The sequence below is a fragment of the Lacerta agilis genome, chromosome 9 (genome assembly GCF_009819535.1).
Source record: "Lacerta agilis isolate rLacAgi1 chromosome 9, rLacAgi1.pri, whole genome shotgun sequence".
Lineage (NCBI taxonomy): Eukaryota > Metazoa > Chordata > Lepidosauria > Squamata > Lacertidae > Lacerta > Lacerta agilis.
Window position 1 is genome coordinate 9,673,343 of NC_046320.1, and position 19,373 is coordinate 9,692,715.

Consider the following 19,373-nt stretch of genomic DNA (forward strand, 5'->3'; position numbering starts at 1 on the left):
ACCCCTTTCCTTCCCTGGGAGTGGTTTATATAGCCCACATAACTCCGCCCCCTCAAGGTTCTTACTGGTTATTCCCGTTTAACACCTTCTATGCCAATCCGAAGTGTGGGTGAACGCCACACCAATATGCTTCTTCAAAAGTATTTTAAAAGATACTAAGTGGATGCACATTGCAGAATCTGGCTTACAACTTGTGGGACAGAGCCAACATTTAATACTGGGGGGAGTAATCAAATGCCATGGGGCTGCGTTTGACCTCCAGATCCATGTGCAGCTATGGGTTGGGAAACGCCCATCAGACCAAGCAAGCATATGCAATGATCAGACAATAGGGGATGCAAATCTAGAAACATCTGGAGGGCCACAAGTTCCCCACCCCTGCTGCAGCATGTCCTCTTTGTCCTGTACCTCCCACTGCTGCAACTACTGGGGTGGTGGTGGATATGAATTGGAACTGTAGTTAGGGATGGACAGTTAAACACCCCCAATATAATTTAGGCCCTAACAGGTACCTCTCCACCCTCACCCTAAATTAAAGTGCCCATGGCTGTTTTGGCAAGCAGCTGATGAGGGAAAGGTTATTCACACTTTCCCTATGTGCTGTGGACCACTTGCAAAAATGTCCCTTTGATGCCAGGTCTGAAAAAAAGAAGTTTGGATTTGATACCCCGCTTTTCACTACCCGAAGGAGTCTCAAAGCGGCTAACATTCTCCTTTCCCTTCCTCCCCAACAACAAACACTCTGTGAGGTGAGTGGGGTTGAGAGACTTCAGAGAAGTGTGACTAGCCCAAGGTCACCCAGCAGCTGCATGTGGAGGAGCGGAGACACAAACCCGGTTCCCCAGATTACAAGTCCACCGCTCTTAACCACTACACCACACTGGCTCTCAAAAGGATCTCTATTGGAACCTGTTGCATCAGTGGGTTTGCACCTGACTCCCATGGTGTTGGCCAAGAGGGAATGATTCATGGGCAAAAAAAAAGGTTCCCCTCCCCCCACTTTCATACATGCAGTTACTTATTTTTCATGAGAGTAAAACGAACATCGGTTCACCTGTTGTTTTCCGCTCACCCCCCCCCCCACCTTCAGAAGGGTTACTAATTTATTAAAAAAATTAAACCATCCATTATGCATCCTTGTTTAAAAACCAGCACTACCAAGTTTGAGGGTAATCGCTGGGGGGAAAAAACTAAGCAGTTACCATTTGATGTAACCAGGACATTAAAGGAATTCTTAGGTTTTTGTATTGGACTCTACTGCTTCGAGACAAAAGTACCTTCCTGAGGGATGTCCATTTGGTCAGTGACTGACTCCAAGGAAATATCTGATTAACCCCATGTCTTAACGTTATGCATGGGCGTTGTTTGCCTATTGGTAAAAATTGCTAGGCCATTGTCAGAAATGAAACGTGTTGCAAATTGACAACTATTCCATTTCACTGTAAAGTTTGTTAGACACACTCAAATATTTTACTATGTGATGAAGAAACACTAGAAAACACAACCTGATAACCACTTACTGTACTGGGTTTTTACACTGGGTGATAATCCAATATTTTCTATGCTGATGGAAACTGCTTGCTAGTGAACAGATGATTTATTCCTCCTTATCCCTACAGTTGTGCCATCTGCCCCCAATCTGTTCTGGAGGTTTTTTGGGGGGTGGAGGGGGATATGCTGGACAGCAGGGGAGGATGAACTGCCAAAAATGCCTCCTTCCCTCATGACAGATGCCTTCCACCAAGTAGAGTGGGATACCACCCATTTACCCCATTTTCAGAGTTTACTTTTCCAGATTAATATATAATTAATATATTTAATTAATAAGCTATTTAATGCTTATGCCGGAAACCAAAGTGTTAGAATGGCTGAAAGCTCAATAACAAAACATAAAATATTGAAATATATTGTTTAATTATTCTCCAAACAATGTCAAACTGTTTGGTTCATACAGCCAACTCCTGATGTGAATTGAAGGCTTGCAGCAGCTTTGTGCCCCGGTTGTCAATTTAGGATCTGAAACAATGAAACAGACCAGATTATTAAAAACAACTAAAGCTTTAAATAACATTTTACAATTGCAATCCCCCTACAAACACCTCCAAAATAACATGACAAGTATGGTTTAAAGTTACTACCCATTCCCCAATAATGGGAGAATGTTGAGATTAATCATCAAGAATTCGCATAATGTGCAATATGAAGCAGAAATCATCCAAGTCTGCAGCCTAAGATTTAGAACAACTAGACCCCTAACATCTGCTCTTCCTGTCTCGTTTAGTTGTTTTATATCACTGGTTTTATGAAAATTTAATTTTATACAATGCAAGCTGCAGAAGAAACGCAGCATATATATTTTTAAAAACACAATTTATTATTCTTTCTGGTGTTCAGAAAGACAATTCAAGTCTACAAAGTTACTTAGCTTTTACTCAGCCAAACTCCCTTTTAATCAGGAAGCACGATCCAAAGCTGGAAGACCTTGTGCTCTTCCCATTACAAGCCACACAGTACAGCAGCTGCTATGCTGGCTCCTTTCAGTTGGAGCAGATTCAGCTTGTGCAGTGAGTCTCTACAGAAGGCAATCTGCTCCTAAGATTGGAGCATTTCCCCTGCTCTGCAGAGAAAGCAGTTTGCATTCAAGGAATTGGGGATGCACTTTGAATACAAATGGCTTCCATTGGAAAGGAAGAGAATATATATGCTCCTTTTAAAATTCCAAGCTAGTCTTACAGTGTAACCCAGTGTGGTCAAGACAAGATTTCAACCAGGGATTTCTGCTGCATAGCAACTTCCGTGATATTTTGGATACCAAAAATCTTCTTCCAAATAAAACATTTCACTCTCCAGCCTATATGGTAAAACACGGTCTATTACAGAATACACCTTCCGTGCAATGTGAAAAGAATACAAACCTATTTATAGAGTTTTATTCATCTGCCTGTTGTACTGTTCCCTTCTCAGAGACATAGATACCATCCAAAAATTTTCTGATATCTTTATTCTTGACTGTGGTGGCCTGCTGAATCAAGGCAGCTGTAACAAAGAGGATAATTTAAGCAAGTCTGGTTTAACAAAGCAATTGTATCCAGGACAGATACTGCTAACTTCAAATCAAGCTAGATAGTTTCACTGTTAAGTCAAACTTCTCCTTGTTCCTATTTGTTGCTGGAGAAACAATAGCAAAAGACTATGGAAGACAAAACAACTAACCTTGTTTAGTCTAACTAAACAAACTGCAACAAAATTAGCTTCTTTTTTAACTTTAGACACTTAAAATAAGTTTTCCAATGCATGCTGAACTAAACGCAGTTGTTGCATCTTTATGGACCACATCAAAGTAAAACCATTATTTCCACAATACAATAATTAACTGACATACCAGAGTTAGATACCAATTCAATGTCATTTCCTTCAAGGATCAGCTCATCCTTCTGGGCTTGCGATACTGCACAGTTTACCCCTTTAAAAAATGTAAAAAAAGCACACATTTCTTCAATCAAAGAAATTTATCCTTCTCATACAAGTCCATCATTAAAAGATAAATTAGAACACATACCCTTGCATCTGAATATCTCAGCTATCTAGTCATGATCCCTTACTATAGTAAATTGTAAAAAAGGTAAAAGGTAAGGACCCCTGGATGGTTAGGTCCAGTCAAAGGCGACTATGGGGTTGCTACGCTCATCTTGCTTTCAGGCCAAGGGAGCTGGCGTTTGCCCACAGACAGCTTTCTGGGTCATGTTTCCAGCATGACAAAAGCGCTTCGGGCACAACAGAACACTGTGAGGGAAACCAGAGCACATGGAAACACCATTTACCTTCCTGCTGCAGTGGTAGCTATTTATCTACTTGCACTGGTGTGCTTTTGAACTGCTACGTTGGCAAGAGCTGGGGCAGAGCAACAGGCGCTCACCCCGTCACGGGGATTCGAACCGCCGACCTTCTGATTGGCAAGCCCAAGAGGGTGTTTTAGACCACAGCGCCACCTGCGTAAATTGTATCCTGTACACACATAGCGCAATAAGACCAACAGGCTTGAGGGAAGTGGGCACTCTTTGCTGATGGGGTTCTGCCCAATGCAGCCATAACATCTGTAGCTCTGGATGCAACTTATTATTATGACCGAGACTTTAACATTGAGGACAGAGGCATGGATAACTTTTTGCCAGCACCATCTGAGAAAATGGGTGCAACCTTCTACCCGATACAATCTCAAACCCACACAGTTGCCCCTGTTGTTCAGAAGGCATTATCTCAGGAAGAATGCTTGAACTTGCTGTCCAATATGAATACATTCTACCAATTGATTCAGCATCTACAGAAACTTCTCGTAGTTTTGCTGCACAATTCAAGGTACTTTAATTTGTCATGTGAGGCGTTTTCCTTCTTATACTTGCTACTTCGTGATCTGGCAAGCCTCACTAAGAAAGATCCAATTAATTAAATGGAATCCAAGAGAGCCTTTGCAAGAACTTTAGAATTTGATGCTTTATGGTGTGGTCCTCTGTGGAGGGCTCTAATTAGAACTGGCAAAGTATCAGCTTGTTAGAAGATACGAAGGGACTCTGTCCAGAGACATGATCAGATATGTTTTCGGTTTGGGATAAAATGGCAGAAACGATGGCATGTTAGGAAAAAAAAGGGGCCCTTGAAGGGGGGCTGAAGCCAACCAATGGATTACAACCAGGAAAATTTTGCACACAGGAAACTATATTTGCTTGCATGGACTTTCTAAATAAGAGCAAGCGTTATACATCAGTGGTTGCTGGAATATAATAAAACAGGGCTGTCCAACTTCCAAGAGACTGTGATCTACTCCCACTATAAAAAACTGGATTGACCAGAGAGTTGTTGAGCTTTTTTTGGGAAAGCTTCATCAAAGTTGTTGAGTTTTTTGGGGGGAGGATGAGCCAAAGTTGTTGAGGTTTTTTTCCCCCTTTTTGGAGGGGGGGGTAGGATCCCGCAATTAACCACAATCGACCAGGGACATCCTGCGCTCAACCAGTAGATCGTGATCGACCTGTTGGACAGGCCTGTAATAAAGAATCAGGATAGAAATTGCTGTATTTGCACCTCAAAGGAGACAAGCTAACTGGACAAATGAATCAACTACTGAGTGCCAAAGTTTGGATTTGGAGAGAACTCTTGTCGTATATGGATTAATATGTGTGAAGGTGAATCTTTGATCTTTGTAAGCTTCCCCCAGGGAGAACAAAGCTTGGATTGTAGAATCGGGAAGCCTTCACGGAAGAATCAAATAATTACTAACTATGAAATATATTTTATGGTACTGCCCCCTATGGAAGACCCCTACTCGGACTGGAAAAACATCAACTTGTTAAAAGATTTGAAGGATTGCTGTAACTAAATTTTAATTAAACAAAGGAAAGCTGGAAGTCAGCCAAGAGTCCTGGAAGATAAGATAGTGGAATGAAAAAGGGCCCCCTGAAGGGGGGCTGCGCTGAAAATAATTGATGGACAACAACAGGAAGGACAAACACTATAGGATAAAAATCCCTCTTGCATGTTAATATACATACAAATCTGTTAAAATACGACTGAAAGTCTCACACCAGTGGCTGCTAAAATAAGATAAAGGATTAAGATTGGAACTGGTATATTAGGAATAAACAAGAGAGAAGAAACAGGAACAAGGAATTAAAAAATTCCTCCCGTCAGCCAGAACATGGGAAGTCACCTAAAATATATAATTTGGAATGTATAATTGGCTTTATTATTTGTATTATGATGTGGCAAGATTTGGTATTGTATCCATTGGAGTGTTATTAATGAAAAATTAATAAAAATCATTTATTAAAAAACCCAATGTACTTTAATTTGTCCATATTCCCTCATAAAACTCCCAAACTTAAAATACCATCTTAACTAGTCTACTGGGATATTAAATTCCTACATCAGTAGCACGGGAAAAGGCGTGTTCTGTGGCTTTCTTTCTGAAGTCACATGACATGCAAGACACAGAATTATTGTAACGCATGCCCATTAATCTGTGCTTCTGTAGCAGGAATGAAACCAGTGCTAGGAGGTTTTTTTGTTAATGGGGTCACATTATCACAATTATTTACAGATTAGTGCATATTAATTTTGCATTTTCAAAATACTTTTCACTTGAAAAATGGAGGTAATCCAGAGCGAGGCAGAACTCCAAAAGACAAGTATCCAATTCTGCAAGCTTTTTTCCAGTTATCATATGGTACAAACAACTTGCTTGGAAAAATACAGGTTTTCAGACATTATAGGATTCATTTGAAGCACAGGTGTGACTACCCACTCCCCAATTCTTATATCAAGCTTGGTAACAGTTATCGCTACAATAACTAGCTCCTTACCTGGCCTCATGCGCACCCGACGGATGTACTTCTCCCCAAGAAAGTTACGGATTTCCACAAGTGAGCCATTCTCCTGGATAACCACGTTGATGGGGAAGTGAGCGTACACTGACCTCATCTTGTAACGAAAGCCCTGGAACCATACACATTTAAAATCAAACAAACGGGGGGGGGGGGGAGAAAATTAAGGCTTTTTGTGCTCCGAATAGTATGATGATGATAATAATAATAATAATAATAATTATACCCCAACCATCTGGCTGGGTTTCCCCAGCCACTCTGTAGTGCAGCTGCAAAGATGAAGTTGGCTATATCAACACTTAATAGCAAATTCCCACAGGAAACTTACCAGTGTGACACCCTTGATCATATTTTGCACGTGACTGCAAATTGTGCGGACTGTTGCCAGCTCTTTTCTGTTACCCCACCATTTGTCAACACGCAACTACAGAAATGAAAAACAATGAAGTGTATAAAAACAGGCTGCTCATTTCCAAGTATAAAACAAGTTTTCCGTGTAAACATTACAAGAATTAAGTTTTATTAGATTACTGAATTTCCACACCAGCAAATATGATTATTTCCAATTTCTATATATTTATCAAATGATCAAGTAGTACTGCTATCCTCATCAGCCAAGTCAACATTGCTACATGTGTTTCTTGTATCAGCAACACATACACACAGTTTTAAAGGAAGTGCTACCACTTTAGAGAAACTGAGGCCAGGTTCACACAAGACATTAACTTCTTCATATAATTACCTTCATCTTCTTGGGTACAAACTGATGGAACACCCAGCAATTTAACAACAGCTGCATTTAATATTTAACTGTATTTACGCAGTTCACACATTAAAATATCTGTAGGAACGCATGCCCAGGAATGATCAGGACTAATTACACGGAGAACATATATTATGTGAACCAGTTCAGTTTCTTTAATTTTTTTTTAGAGAGAGCAGCAAGTCATATACCTCAATGACTGTCTTTATTCCACTGTGTAGTCAGCTATACAAAATACTGCATGTGGAGTGCTCCTATTCAGGATTCTAGACTAAGAGTGATATAGTCTTTCTAGAATATTCCATTTCCACCACCACTACCTTTGCCCCTAACTGGTGTTCTTGGCATTTGTATGTCTCAAGAGGCAATGGAGTGTACCTACAGGGGTGAAGTCAAACCACTGGAGAATCACAGTGCTTGCTGTGGAGACCAGTAACTCGTAAATGCTGCCTCCCACGTTGTTTTCACTCCTGAAACCTTTCTCATGAAAGCCACAAGACAGTGGAGGTTAAGGGCCAGGCCTTTCCTTCTCCTAGATGGGTACCTTCCTAGGTTGATGAGCCCCACCTGCCCCTCATTTCCCTCTACAGCACGTGCAGTAATTGCCTCCTTGACCATTGGGTCCACATTGGTACCCAACCTCGGTGAGGCTCCCCCCCCCCATATAAAACTAGTCGTACCTTGGTTTTCAAACAGCTGTTCCCAAATGTCACAAACCCGGAAGTGACTGTTCTGGTTTGCGAACTATTTTTGGAAGCTGAACACCCGACGGGGCTTCCAATTTGCTGCAGGAGCTTCCTGAAGCCAATCAGACTTCCAGAACAAATTCCATTCTACTTCCAAGATACAACTGTACTGCAAATCTTGGAGCTGCTGCCATAGGTACCTCTTGTGTATGGAGCTACTGTTTTGGCTACGTCAGGACTCACATTTGGAGTACAAGTGGACTACTGTCATTACACTGACTGGCTGTGCTGGAGGATGCAACAACATCCTCTGGAAATCTCGCACTTGAAACATCATATGCAAGAGGTTCATTTATCAGACAAAACACCTCCCAAACACCCAAAAGCACCTTTTGTCTCAATAAACTGCTTAGAAACTTCTGTGAACAAGTATATATGCAATTTAAGTAAGTGCATGTTTCACTTTTCAAAAAGTTAAGATTACTGTTTTTCAGTGCTTTGGAGCAGATCTGTGTACTGTAAAACATGTAAACTAAGCCTTTCTGCCTGCCACTTTCCCTGTGCAACTCTCCACTCCGCAGAAAGTGTTCCAGATCCCTATCTGCTGTATAGTGAAGAAAAGTAGCGTGGAGGTGAAGTTTGAAAAGAAAAAAAATGGAAAGTAAAGGATTAAGTCCCTCCTCCCACCTGCTTTTCCACAGCCAACTGCCCCTTTGGTGCAGTGCTTCACAACTGACACATCTACCAGTCAACATGTAATGCTAGCCATAGAACCCAGCAACCATTACTGAAAATACAAAGCTAACATGGAAGCTGAAAACATTGCACAGCGCCAACAGCTTCACTTGTCAGCGGAAACATGAGATATACAGTAATGCTCACAACATCCACAAATTGCTCACCTTCTTGCGTTTCTTTCCCAAGAGAGAGAGTTCCACATTGATATGATTGAAGTCCCTTCGCAGGGTTCCTCTGGGGCCCTTGACAATAACAGTCCGTCCCTTCAAACGAACCTCAACTGGATGGAGATAATTAAACATTAGTACAACATACAGCAACTGCAAGTGAGAAGAACATTAAAGACTTGGGGGTATTGTGGGTGGTGTCGTAGAACTAAAAATAAAAACATCCAAATGGATGCACCTACCTTTTTCTGGGATGTCGACCGTCTGGTTGCTCAGAATAGTCTTCATTTTAAATCTAACAAGAAAAGCAAAATGAAAAGCTGCAGTTTTAACATGATACTGATCTCACCTGTACAAAGTGCAACCAAGGCACCATCCCTTGTGTTGTGGCTTTAACATGCATTTAGATGCCTAAGAATATTACTAAAACTATGTTATGAGCAACTGCATTGGCCCCGCAAAAGGTTTCTAACCTTTAACTGACAACTTTCCAAACTTTTCATGTTGGTGACACACTTTTGAGACATGCATCATTTCGCGACAACATAATTCAGTTTTACTAGCAAACTGGAGGTTAAGCTAACCCCTTTCCATCCCTGGGAGGAGTGCAGGGAGCGCTCGTGTGACACACCTACAAACTTTGCTTTAACAAATACTTCCCCCTCACACTTCCCACTCCTATTACCAATCTCAAAGGCCATATAAGAAGCGTGCTCCTCTTCACATAGCGCTTATACCAGGGGTGGCTAACCTGTGGCACGCCTGATGTTACTAGCATGTCCAATGGCAAGAGATAATAATGAGAACTGCAGCAACATCAGCCACCCTGGCTTAAACTTTTCCTAGGCCTAGAGAGAACTCCCTGGCATGACAAAAAAAAGCCCAACAACAACCCACTATATATCATTGCATAAGGCAGGAAGCAAAACCAGCACTTTCAGCTCCGGGAAACCTTAAAGTAATGCTGCTTAAGCAGAGAGCCTGCTCTACAGACCGCCTGCAGCCTTTCTCGGCCTTCGGTCTCTACTACAACTCCCATAATTCCCAGCCAGCACAGCAGCGTGATGGAGTTGTAATCCAGCATCAAAGGCATCTGAGGTCCCAAGGTTGAGAACGCAGCCGTGCAGTTTTGCGCTGAAATCATCTCTGCCACGAAAGCAGCCTTCGAAGGCTAGCTGCAGGAAGCAAAATGCGGCCGATTCCGCAGCTCAGCCGCCTCCTCCAGTCGAACGAAGCGCGCTCGGTGCCCAAATGAAAGCGACGGCTTAGGGGGGCGCCGTAGGAACGAGATTCCCCCCCCCACACACACACCCGGCATCAGTTTACGCAGGCGCACACGAAGCCGGGGCGCGCGCGAGAGAGGGGAAGCCGTTGAGGGGAAGGGGGCGGCTGCTTCTACGCCTCCCTCTCAGGAGCCCCCGCCGAACCCAACCTCGAAGCGGCGCCCGTTTCACTCTCTGAGCCCTGCCCGCGGCCTCCGTGGGGCGCTCGGGACAAGAGGCAGCCGCGGCGCCCCGGATGGAGCCGGATGCCGCCCCTCAACTCGCAAGGAAAAAGAAAGCCGGGCCTCACCTCCCTGTTCGCGGAGAGGAGGAAAGGAAGAGCGTCGTACGTCACCACGGTCTTGAACCCCGTGCGGCGTGACGCCAGCGCGAACCGTGGGTGGGGCGTCAAGGCTCAGGGAGGCGAGAGCAATCGTCTCCGAGCCAAAACGGCAGGAGGGAAGGGGAAGGTGGGCAAGCGCCGAGTTCATCGAGCCTGAGGAAGGAGTCGGGGCCGAGGCGACATGGCTCTGCTCCACCTAGGTTTCCCCCGGGAGAACCTAAGGAGGCTGACGTCACTCGGGAGGCTGGTGAGCATATGGGGGGGGGGCGGAGGGATAGGCCTGTGTGGAGCCCTTTTCCCTGCTACCTTCTCTCTGGGGGAATCACTGCCCCCAATATTATCATTTATTTACCTGCTTATGGCATTTATAGGCCACTTTTACCACCACCACCCCGGAGCGCAAGGCGATGTGCGTGGTTCTCCTCCTTGCACAACAACCCTGCGAGGTAGGGCTAGGCGAAGGAGAGATTAGTCAAGTTGGAAATATGTGCACAAATATAGCAGGGGACAAAACTGTGTTGTAACTTTTGATTTTTTTAAAAAAAAATTATTTGGAAATGTGTTATTTGGAAATAAAAGTGCAAATTCTTTTGCCTAGACCTGTGAAAGCAATTGGCACAAACAGTCGAGAGCATCAAGCTCACTGCCAGAGGAACAGAAGGGACTTTTGCAAAATGGACCCGATTTGCAAGACTTTATGTCTGGAGAACTTTCAGACAAAACAAAGTGGGCAGACTATAAAGGTGAATTAAAGCGTCAGAAAGGAGAAAGGTATTTAAAACAACTTAATTACCTCATTAAAATGAGTAGAACGATGTGTTTACAAAATAGGTCAGCTGTGTGGAAAGTCAGTTAATTTCTCAGAATTGCAAACATTACCTGCTAAAGCAAAATAAGTATTGCTTTTGTTTTTTTAAGGCTGCGACTTCCTCCATGGCTGAAAACGGAGATTCCAATTGGAAAAAATTATAACAAATTGAAGAATTCATTGAGAAATTTAAATCTCCACACGGTAATTCAAATGCCTGTATTGTACCAGATGATTTACTGTGTTGTTCAGTGTTGTTTTGGCGATTAAAGTTCCCATCATAAAGGGAAGGTAAAGGGACCCCTGACCATTAGGTCCAGTCGCGGACAACTCAGGTTGCGGCGCTCATCTCCTTTGCAGTGGACTCTTCCATAGGTTTAGAGCCCATCTGTTGTGTTTAGAAGACTTTTCTTTTGTTTCCAGTGATGATGCCTCACTGACTTACAATAGCAGCTTGCACTAGAGTAGTCATTATGTTATCACATTGTTTTCTTTGTCATTGAAACCCTCCCTGAACAGCTTGAGAGCAGAGCAGGGTTGTACCAACATGCATGCCAGATGGACTAACACAAAACAAAAACACCCTCATTGGGTACTGCCATGTGAAATAATTTTCATTATAACAGTAGTACTTACCTCAACATTAGCTTTACAATGGTGAGACTCCTTGTAGCCAATGCACTTTATGCCCTTCTTACAGTGTTTCATTGCCTGTAGGTGTGTGAGGAAGCACGTTGTCCAAACATCGGAGAGTGCTGGGGAGGGGGCAAATATGCTACTGCTACAGCAACTATAATGGTAAGCTGAACACTGATTGTATTGTGTATTATTCAGAGGTATTAGCAGAGAATAAAGGGAATGGAATAAGAGGGACTGCTTGTCTTTGCTGTTGTCATTCTAGAAAGTAGTCGTGCAACCAGGGCTCTAAGGGTGCCTTGTACATTATCTGGAAAATGATGATGATGATTTTATTTCTATGCCACCCATCTGACTGGGTTGCTCCTGTGGAGTCTCATCTTATGGTATTCAGAAGACATCTGAAGGCAGCCCTGTTTAGTGAAGCTTTTAATGTTTAATAGACTATTGTATATTCTGTTGGAAGCCGCCCAGAGTGGCTGGGGAAACCCAGCCAGATGGGCAGGGTATAAATTAATTATTATTATTATTATTATTATTATTATTATTATTATTATTATTATTATTTATTCCAGCAAGCAGACCACACAGAGAGGTGCATATAGTATGGCTGCACCCCATAATATGTGGTCCCAGGGTGATGTGGTGCTGGCATGGGGAGTAACCACTTTGCCTCCGACATGATCTTCCTATTTAAATCAGTTACTGGAACTGTGTGCAATTATTTGGCTGCTGCAGCCCTTCTGCTGTGTTAATATAAGAACTGGCTGCAAGGACCATTTCACAGTAAATGTCATTCAGTGTTGCCCATCTAGGGGACAAGATGGGAATTCTTAAACATGGAGGTGAATTTATTTCCTCTCCCTGCCTGCCCTTATTGGTGTCAAGCTATTAATATGAAAATGGGGGGGGGGGATTTCCTGCTGTTTTCCTCTGTGCTCAGAGAGCAGATAATACTAACCATAGCTAAAACAATGAGTTACTCCTCCCCTTTCTCCCCCATGGAGGAGGAAACAAACAAGAGGCTAGCTTGCAGAAAACCTTGTTAGGAGAGGGGGGCAGAATTATGCATGTACAGTAAACAGAAGCCAGACTCTGGCTTGTTTCTTCCTTGGCACACTTAAGGAGGGGGAAGGGGAGGAGTGAGCTGCATGTACTAGAATGTTGTTCATTCACATTAACTCAGAGTTTAATCTGAACTGTGGTTTTAAAAAGATGCACCCACCAGGCTGTTGTCTCAGGGTATTGCTTGTACTCAGCCATACTAGGAAGCAAGAGGTTATGTGGGTCTCAGGCTCCATGTATCATATGTTGCTCAGAGTAGTTCCGGACTATATAATAATTTCTTTCTCATCTGCTGGCTGAACTGTTGAGATTCTTTTAATATTTGTTATAGAAGGTTGTTGAATTATTATTTTTAAAAACAACAACAACAATTGTTTCCTGTTTCAGCTGATGGGGGACACTTGTACAAGAGGCTGTCTCTTTTGCTCAGTGAAGACAGCAAGAAGTCCCCCTCCATTGGATCCCGAAGAGCCATATAACACAGCGAAAGCAATTGCTGAATGGGGGCTGGATTATGTTGTATTGACCTCTGTGGACAGAGATGGCAAGTAACTTTCTACTTTTGACTCCTATTGAAAATACAGTTATGCTGATTCCAACCAAGGAAGAATGGCAAACCAAGTTGATGGACTATGCTGAAATGGCAAAAATAACTGGGAAACTCAGAAACCAAGAGGACTTCAAAAAAGAATTGGGGGGGGGGGGTTATATTTAGGAGACCATTGTAAGCAGATGAAAACATTAGCAGGATTTTAACCACACTTGTAAAGTAACCAAAAATATAGACAATTTAGATGGATAAAAAATGTGGATAACAAATTGATATGCAGTTGTAAACATTGTCATTAGGACCCATGAAGGGGATGGGGGTGTCCTGAGATTCAGAGTAATCTCTTTATATGGGTTTTTAATTGCTTTTGTTATATGTTTATATCTTCTTAAGGTCAAATAAAAATTATTTACAAAAAAAGACCCCTCCCTCAAAGGAAAATACAGTTGTGCCGTATACAGAAATCTCATCTTAAGATATTTGCAAGCTGTGCAGATCGCTGTTCTCTATTTCGGTAGTTAATATTTGCAAGCATTAAATTTACACAAATGCATCCTCGACACCACTATAGCTATGTAAAAGTAGATATTTGTTCTGCCTTGTTCTATTAGATGTTTCAGATGGTGGAGCAGCACACTTTGCAAAGACCGTATCACACTTAAAAGAAAGGTAAGGAGTGAATATTAGGGAAAAAATAAATGGATTGCTTTTGGGGCAAGGTTAATGCAGCTTTCAACTGACCACGCTGCACTTTTGTTTTGTTTTTTCCAACCCTTGTTTCTCAGGAATCCCAAAATTCTTGTGGAATGTTTAACTCCTGATTTCAGAGGTGACCTGAAAGCTGTGGAGACAGTTGCTTTGTCAGGGCTTGATGTCTATGCTCACAATGTGGAAACAGTTCCAGAATTGCAGAGGTGATGAAAGGTGATATGTACTGATAGAGTAAAATAAGATTTGTGAGAGCAGACTATTTTAATTTAAGAGATGGTTCCATGAAGATGCTATTAGGAGGGACTGGCAGTCTGCCTGCATTTGTGCTAAGCCATTTTCTGCTTGTTGAAGACTTAAGTAGTGAATCTGATTTTGTGTTCTGTTCACAGTGGGGTCCCACAGAATGGTGCATGCCCAGAAGAGTTATTCTGCATCCTTAGTGTCACTGCAGCTGTACTGTGTTATTTAGACATGTTTAAGAACCTCTTTTTGCTTTGTATAACTACAGTTCTCAGATTTTATCAGAATGAGCCTCTATAGTCTAGTTATTTACTGGTCATAATAAATGTATGCTTTTCCATTAAATGAAAGCAAACTGCAGTGGTAGTGATTAAACTGGGGGTGCTTCACCCCAAACTGACATTCCATGTTTTACATATTCCGTCAAGGATTGATCCCTGGAAGTTACTTTTAGGACCGCCAGCACAATGAATGCACAATGATTCCCGTTTTGCTGTTCATAGGCTTGTCATAAATCCAATCACATGTACTAGTCATTCATACCAAGACATCTTTCTGCTTATGCAGGTGAATTTTTTTTTTTTTTGCAATAGTTGCCCCATTTCAATTAAATGGGGATATCACACACCATAGAGGGTGTTGTTCTCTGTCATTCTTTTGAATATTTTTCTCAGAGCAAGGGTGATGTTGTTCAGCCTGGTACACATTGAAGCTAATGTTATAAAGATAAAAGAAAAATTGTGTGTACACACACACAAAAAAACCTTGGGAAGCAAAGTTATAAAAGGCAGATTCTGGAACTACGACAATGCAGTATCTGACCCATCTTTCCTTCCCTGATAAGGCTAGTTTTTGTTGTGATGGGCATTGCCAAATTCCTGTTACCTTTTCAATCCAGTTATTCTGAACAAGCTTTCAGTTTGACTCATCTAATCGAGGGTTCTGCAGAAGGTTTTTCAGAGGTATGACAAGATCCATTCTTGTTATGCTAAATTATTTTTTACTATTTCTTTTCTTAAAGAAAAGTTCGGGATCCTCGAGCTAACTTCGACCAGTCCCTCAGTGTTTTGAAGCATGCTAAGAAAGTTCAGCCTGATGTAATTTCTAAAACATCCATCATGCTTGGTCTTGGTGAAACAGATGAACAAATATACAACACATTGAAATGTAAGTCAGGATTTTGTGTGGACAGAGGCCATGATTCACAGATTCAAGGAAAAAGAAAGTGCACCTTCTTTGAATTCTGTAGTTTTACATATGAAGACATAATAACAATCACCTGTTACTTATTAGTTCTTAAAATTAGGTAAATACAACCTCAGATGAACAACAACACATGACATATTACAATGTGTCATGATTTATTTAACAGAAATAAAGCCAAAATGGAAAAGTCATTTGTGAAAAACTAAATACACCTTGTGATTCAATAATATGAAGTAATTGATTTCTGTAGGACTTTATCCACCTCTCACACCGTTGTGGAGGAATTTCGGTCCCCTCTTCTTTACAACATTGCTTCAGTTCATTGAGGTTTGCTGGCATTTGTTTATGCACAGCTCTCTTAAGGTCCCACACAGCATTTCAATTGGATTGAGGTCTGTGTAGCTGTGTAGGGACCATAGCTTAGTTTTGGAGCATGTTACTGTATTCTAATAGCCATATGCTAAGCTGTCCGTGCACAATTTCTGAGGCTCACTCCTTAAAGCAAACTCATTCCTGCATATTGAGTTCAGATATGGAGCAAGCTGATTGGAGATTGTCAGACCAGCCTTGACAGAGATTGAAAAGTTTTCATTTTGGGTCTCTTAACTCTTGATACGGTTTTTTTCTTCCTCATTTAGGGAGTTAAACCAGGCAGTTTCCACAAACATACTTTATCTGCTATCTTAAATGTGCTACTTAAAAACAAGCACCAGTGAGGTTTGGAAGAATAAACAATGCTGTACTATATTTCTGTCATTCACTAGAAATACGTTTAATTTTTATAGTATTACGTGAGGCTGACGTAGACTGTTTGACCTTGGGACAATACATGCAACCCACAAAGCGCCATTTAAAGGTAAAATTGTACTGGAAGTTTATTGTTTGAAAATATATCACATTTTCTGGATTGAAGGCTGAAAGTGACTTGGGATGTGCCTTCTGGGATGGCAATCTTAAGATGAGGCAATTATGCCAGCCTCAATTTCTTTTGGAACACAGATCCATGCACAATTTAGTTGTGGATGTTATAGTCTGTGCTTGTTAAGGTTAGGGATATATGCATTTTGAAATGACTGGATCATGATGAAAATGTATTATTCTATCCAGGTTGAAGAATACATTACTCCTGATAAATTTAAACATTGGGAAAACGTAGGAAATGATCTTGGGTTTCATTACACAGCGAGTGGGCCTCTTGTGCGTTCCTCCTACAAAGCAGGTGAGATACGTAGTTTGCTAGATTAGCTGGACTATATAAATTTATGCAAACTTCAGTTTAAACTTGCCCCTTCCCTTTATTGGCAAGTGCAATAGACCTTTAGTTTCATATGTACAGGCATTGAGCTTTTTTCAATATAACACTAAGCATAATGTTCCATGAGTGTAGCACAAGGATTTCTCCTTGCACAACAGAACATTCTCTCTACGCTTCCCTCCCCTCGCCCCTTAAATCTGTTCCGGGGGTTCTCCCAACCCTCTGGAACAGATTTGGGGATGGCATAGTGTATGCGGAGCACTGGGCTGGAATCCCCTTGCACGATCACTAATCCTTAACAGATGTGCAACTATTTAGTTGAATACAGCCCATCATGTTACTTTTGAAGACTAGCTGGACAGACATGATTTATAGAAAATGTTATCTGTTCCATAATAGCCAGATAATCTGGTTCTGTCTCATGTGTTGCGAATTGCATGGGGTGCAGTCCATCAAGTTCTTCATTTTGTACCATGTTCTTTCATGCCAGTGGAGAAATGGCAATTGGATAGAGGCAAGATACAATAGATTGTGGCCGTAGCTATAATTCAGATATAAATTGGTGAGTAACTTGCAGCTTTTGTTGTGACATGCAAACACTTAAGTACAGTTCCCTTTAAACTAATACTTACCTGTATTCCATGGGACTTACTTCACAGTAGACAAGACACTGATTATAGCCTTAGTGTGTTATACAACTTACATGGGAAATACTACTTACGAAGTTTGAAATATAGATCTTCATAGTTGTAATCTTTTAGGCAGCAAAAGCAGTAGAGCAAGTAGTCCATATGCAGTGTGAACTACAGCATCCATAGTGGATAACAGTGATCTAATTTAGCTTTATTTTAAAGTTGTACATACTACATTCAACATGGGAGTATATCTGCTGGTGTGAATTAAACAAACATACTTGCTGCAGGAAGCATAGCAAAAAACAAAAACGGCTGAAGGCCAGAATTTTTAAAATTTATTTGCTTCCTGGCTCTTCCATGATTTATAGAAGTGTCAGTTGAAGGTCTGATTTTTTTATCATTTGCTTTCTGGCTGTACCATGATTTACAGAAGCACCCAATAACGTGCAGCCCATAGATCTTGTGCTGCTCCTGAGATTTATCTATCTCCTCAGAGTTACATATAATGTTCAGTGCGAAATCTGCGAGTGACAAATTCTGAGAAGCCATGCCTGACAACTATAACCCACACAAGGATTTTGCTATTCCTTATGCTTTTCACAGCCATCCAAAATAGTCTAGCAGTCTATTGGTAGCACAGCAACTGAATACCTCCCTTCCCATCAACAGCACAGTTGCCACGATGCTAGTATTTCCCTACCTTTGCTTGTTCAGTGTTAAAATTTCAGGGAAACCAACACCTGCAAGTTTTCCGGGATTGCTCTTTCCCTATCCGAAAGCAGCCTTTGCCAAGCCAATCGGTAAGAGAAAATATTCATTAAATGTGGCAATCCTATTACATTGACATTGGTATGACTTACCTTAGATGGTTTAGAAAGCCTCTTGCTTTTTCTGCTGCCTAACATTCCAAGTCTTTCACATTTAAAACCTTTTAAGAACCAAGGTGATTTATGCTGGGGTAAATAGTTTACTTATGTGACTTGCCCCATTTGACACAGAGTTCATTCCTGCAGCGCTGAAAGAGTAATAGGCAGCAAGGATTCTTTTCAAGCTGACTCCTGTAGATGCTACTGCTCGTTTCTTTCCTACAACACAGGCTAAAGAATACAGTCACAAGATGCTTGCTACTCTGTTAAAATAGATGCATGTTTTCTTTTTGTCTGTGCAGGTGAATTTTTCTTGAAGAATTTGGTAGAGAAGAGGAAGAAGAAAGACATATGAAATGTAAAAAGTTCATAGGGAGAACTCTACAACTCTAATGGATTCCAGATGGCAGCATCACAAATAAAAGGAAGAACACTCAAGATGCTTTTGTTTATTGTTGTTGCCCCTGCAAGCATTTAAACTTAGCCATGAATTACTCAGGTTGTTTCTGAACTCACCTATAAAAAATGTTAATATGTATTATATGGCTTACAGTGCAATCCTGTACGTATACAGTCAAAATTAAGTTCCAAGGGATTTGTTGGGCTTATTTCTAAGTAAGTGGCACATATCTACCTTAGAAAACCTCTGCTTTCTAATATATGAAGAAATAACTGCATCATGAGATATACCCATTGGGAAAATTGAGTTAGATGCATATTTTAAATATCTTGCAGGTAATACCAGTAATAAACAGCTGAACACAGTGTGCAGCATTTTTTCAAACTTATTATGCACCCATATTTACACCGTCATTTCATTAAAAAATAAAAACCTACAAGCTGATGTGCAAACATTGAGGCACAGTCAAAATGGTCAATATTGATTTTTGAGAGCACATCCTTTACCATCAAACAGATATGGTTAAATCTGGCTGGATTTTACCATGCATAGATAGCATCCCTTAGCGTTTCACTATTTAAACATTGTTTTGTGAAAAGTTTGATCTCATCAGCAGCTGTGCTAGCGAACATAGGGATAACACTGTAGTATGGGCTTGTGGTAGCATT

General features: G+C 41.3%; 2 protein-coding genes across 2 annotated transcripts; one reads left to right on the top strand and one right to left on the bottom strand.

Annotated features, from left to right (window-relative positions):
• Positions 1-1,892: 1,892 nt before the first annotated feature.
• On the bottom strand, positions 1,893-9,023 carry RPL9 (ribosomal protein L9). Its single transcript, XM_033159952.1, has 7 exons — positions 8,971-9,023; positions 8,726-8,841; positions 6,703-6,798; positions 6,354-6,486; positions 3,383-3,463; positions 2,916-3,036; positions 1,893-2,016 (listed from the first exon to the last, which is right to left on the bottom strand). The coding sequence occupies exons 1-6, from the start codon at positions 9,014-9,016 to the stop codon at positions 2,930-2,932; spliced, it is 579 nt and encodes a 192-aa protein (XP_033015843.1). The 5' UTR covers positions 9,017-9,023; the 3' UTR covers positions 1,893-2,016; positions 2,916-2,929.
• A 1,399-nt stretch (positions 9,024-10,422) lies between these two features.
• LIAS (lipoic acid synthetase) lies at positions 10,423-19,072 on the top strand. Its single transcript, XM_033159951.1, has 11 exons — positions 10,423-10,580; positions 10,932-11,104; positions 11,252-11,345; positions 11,859-11,939; positions 13,230-13,386; positions 14,004-14,061; positions 14,178-14,306; positions 15,365-15,510; positions 16,335-16,405; positions 16,657-16,768; positions 18,608-19,072. The coding sequence occupies exons 1-11, from the start codon at positions 10,515-10,517 to the stop codon at positions 18,658-18,660; spliced, it is 1,140 nt and encodes a 379-aa protein (XP_033015842.1). The 5' UTR covers positions 10,423-10,514; the 3' UTR covers positions 18,661-19,072.
• The last annotated feature ends 301 nt before the right edge of the window (positions 19,073-19,373 follow it).

Excerpts from the sequence above, each read along its gene's own strand:
- LIAS (XM_033159951.1), top strand. The coding sequence starts at position 10,515 with ATGGCTCTGCTCCACCTAGGTTTCCCCCGGGAGAACCTAAGGAGGCTG. Across the intron at positions 11,105-11,251 it reads AAGCGTCAGAAAGGAGAAAG|GCTGCGACTTCCTCCATGGC; the intron begins GTATTTAAAACA and ends TGTTTTTTTAAG. Across the intron at positions 14,062-14,177 it reads GTATCACACTTAAAAGAAAG|GAATCCCAAAATTCTTGTGG; the intron begins GTAAGGAGTGAA and ends CTTGTTTCTCAG.
- RPL9 (XM_033159952.1), bottom strand. The coding sequence starts at position 9,016 with ATGAAGACTATTCTGAGCAACCAGACGGTCGACATCCCAGAAAAAG. Across the intron at positions 6,799-8,725 it reads TGGGAAAGAAACGCAAGAAG|TTGCGTGTTGACAAATGGTG; the intron begins GTGAGCAATTTG and ends TCATTTCTGTAG. Across the intron at positions 6,487-6,702 it reads TGATCAAGGGTGTCACACTG|GGCTTTCGTTACAAGATGAG; the intron begins GTAAGTTTCCTG and ends GTATGGTTCCAG.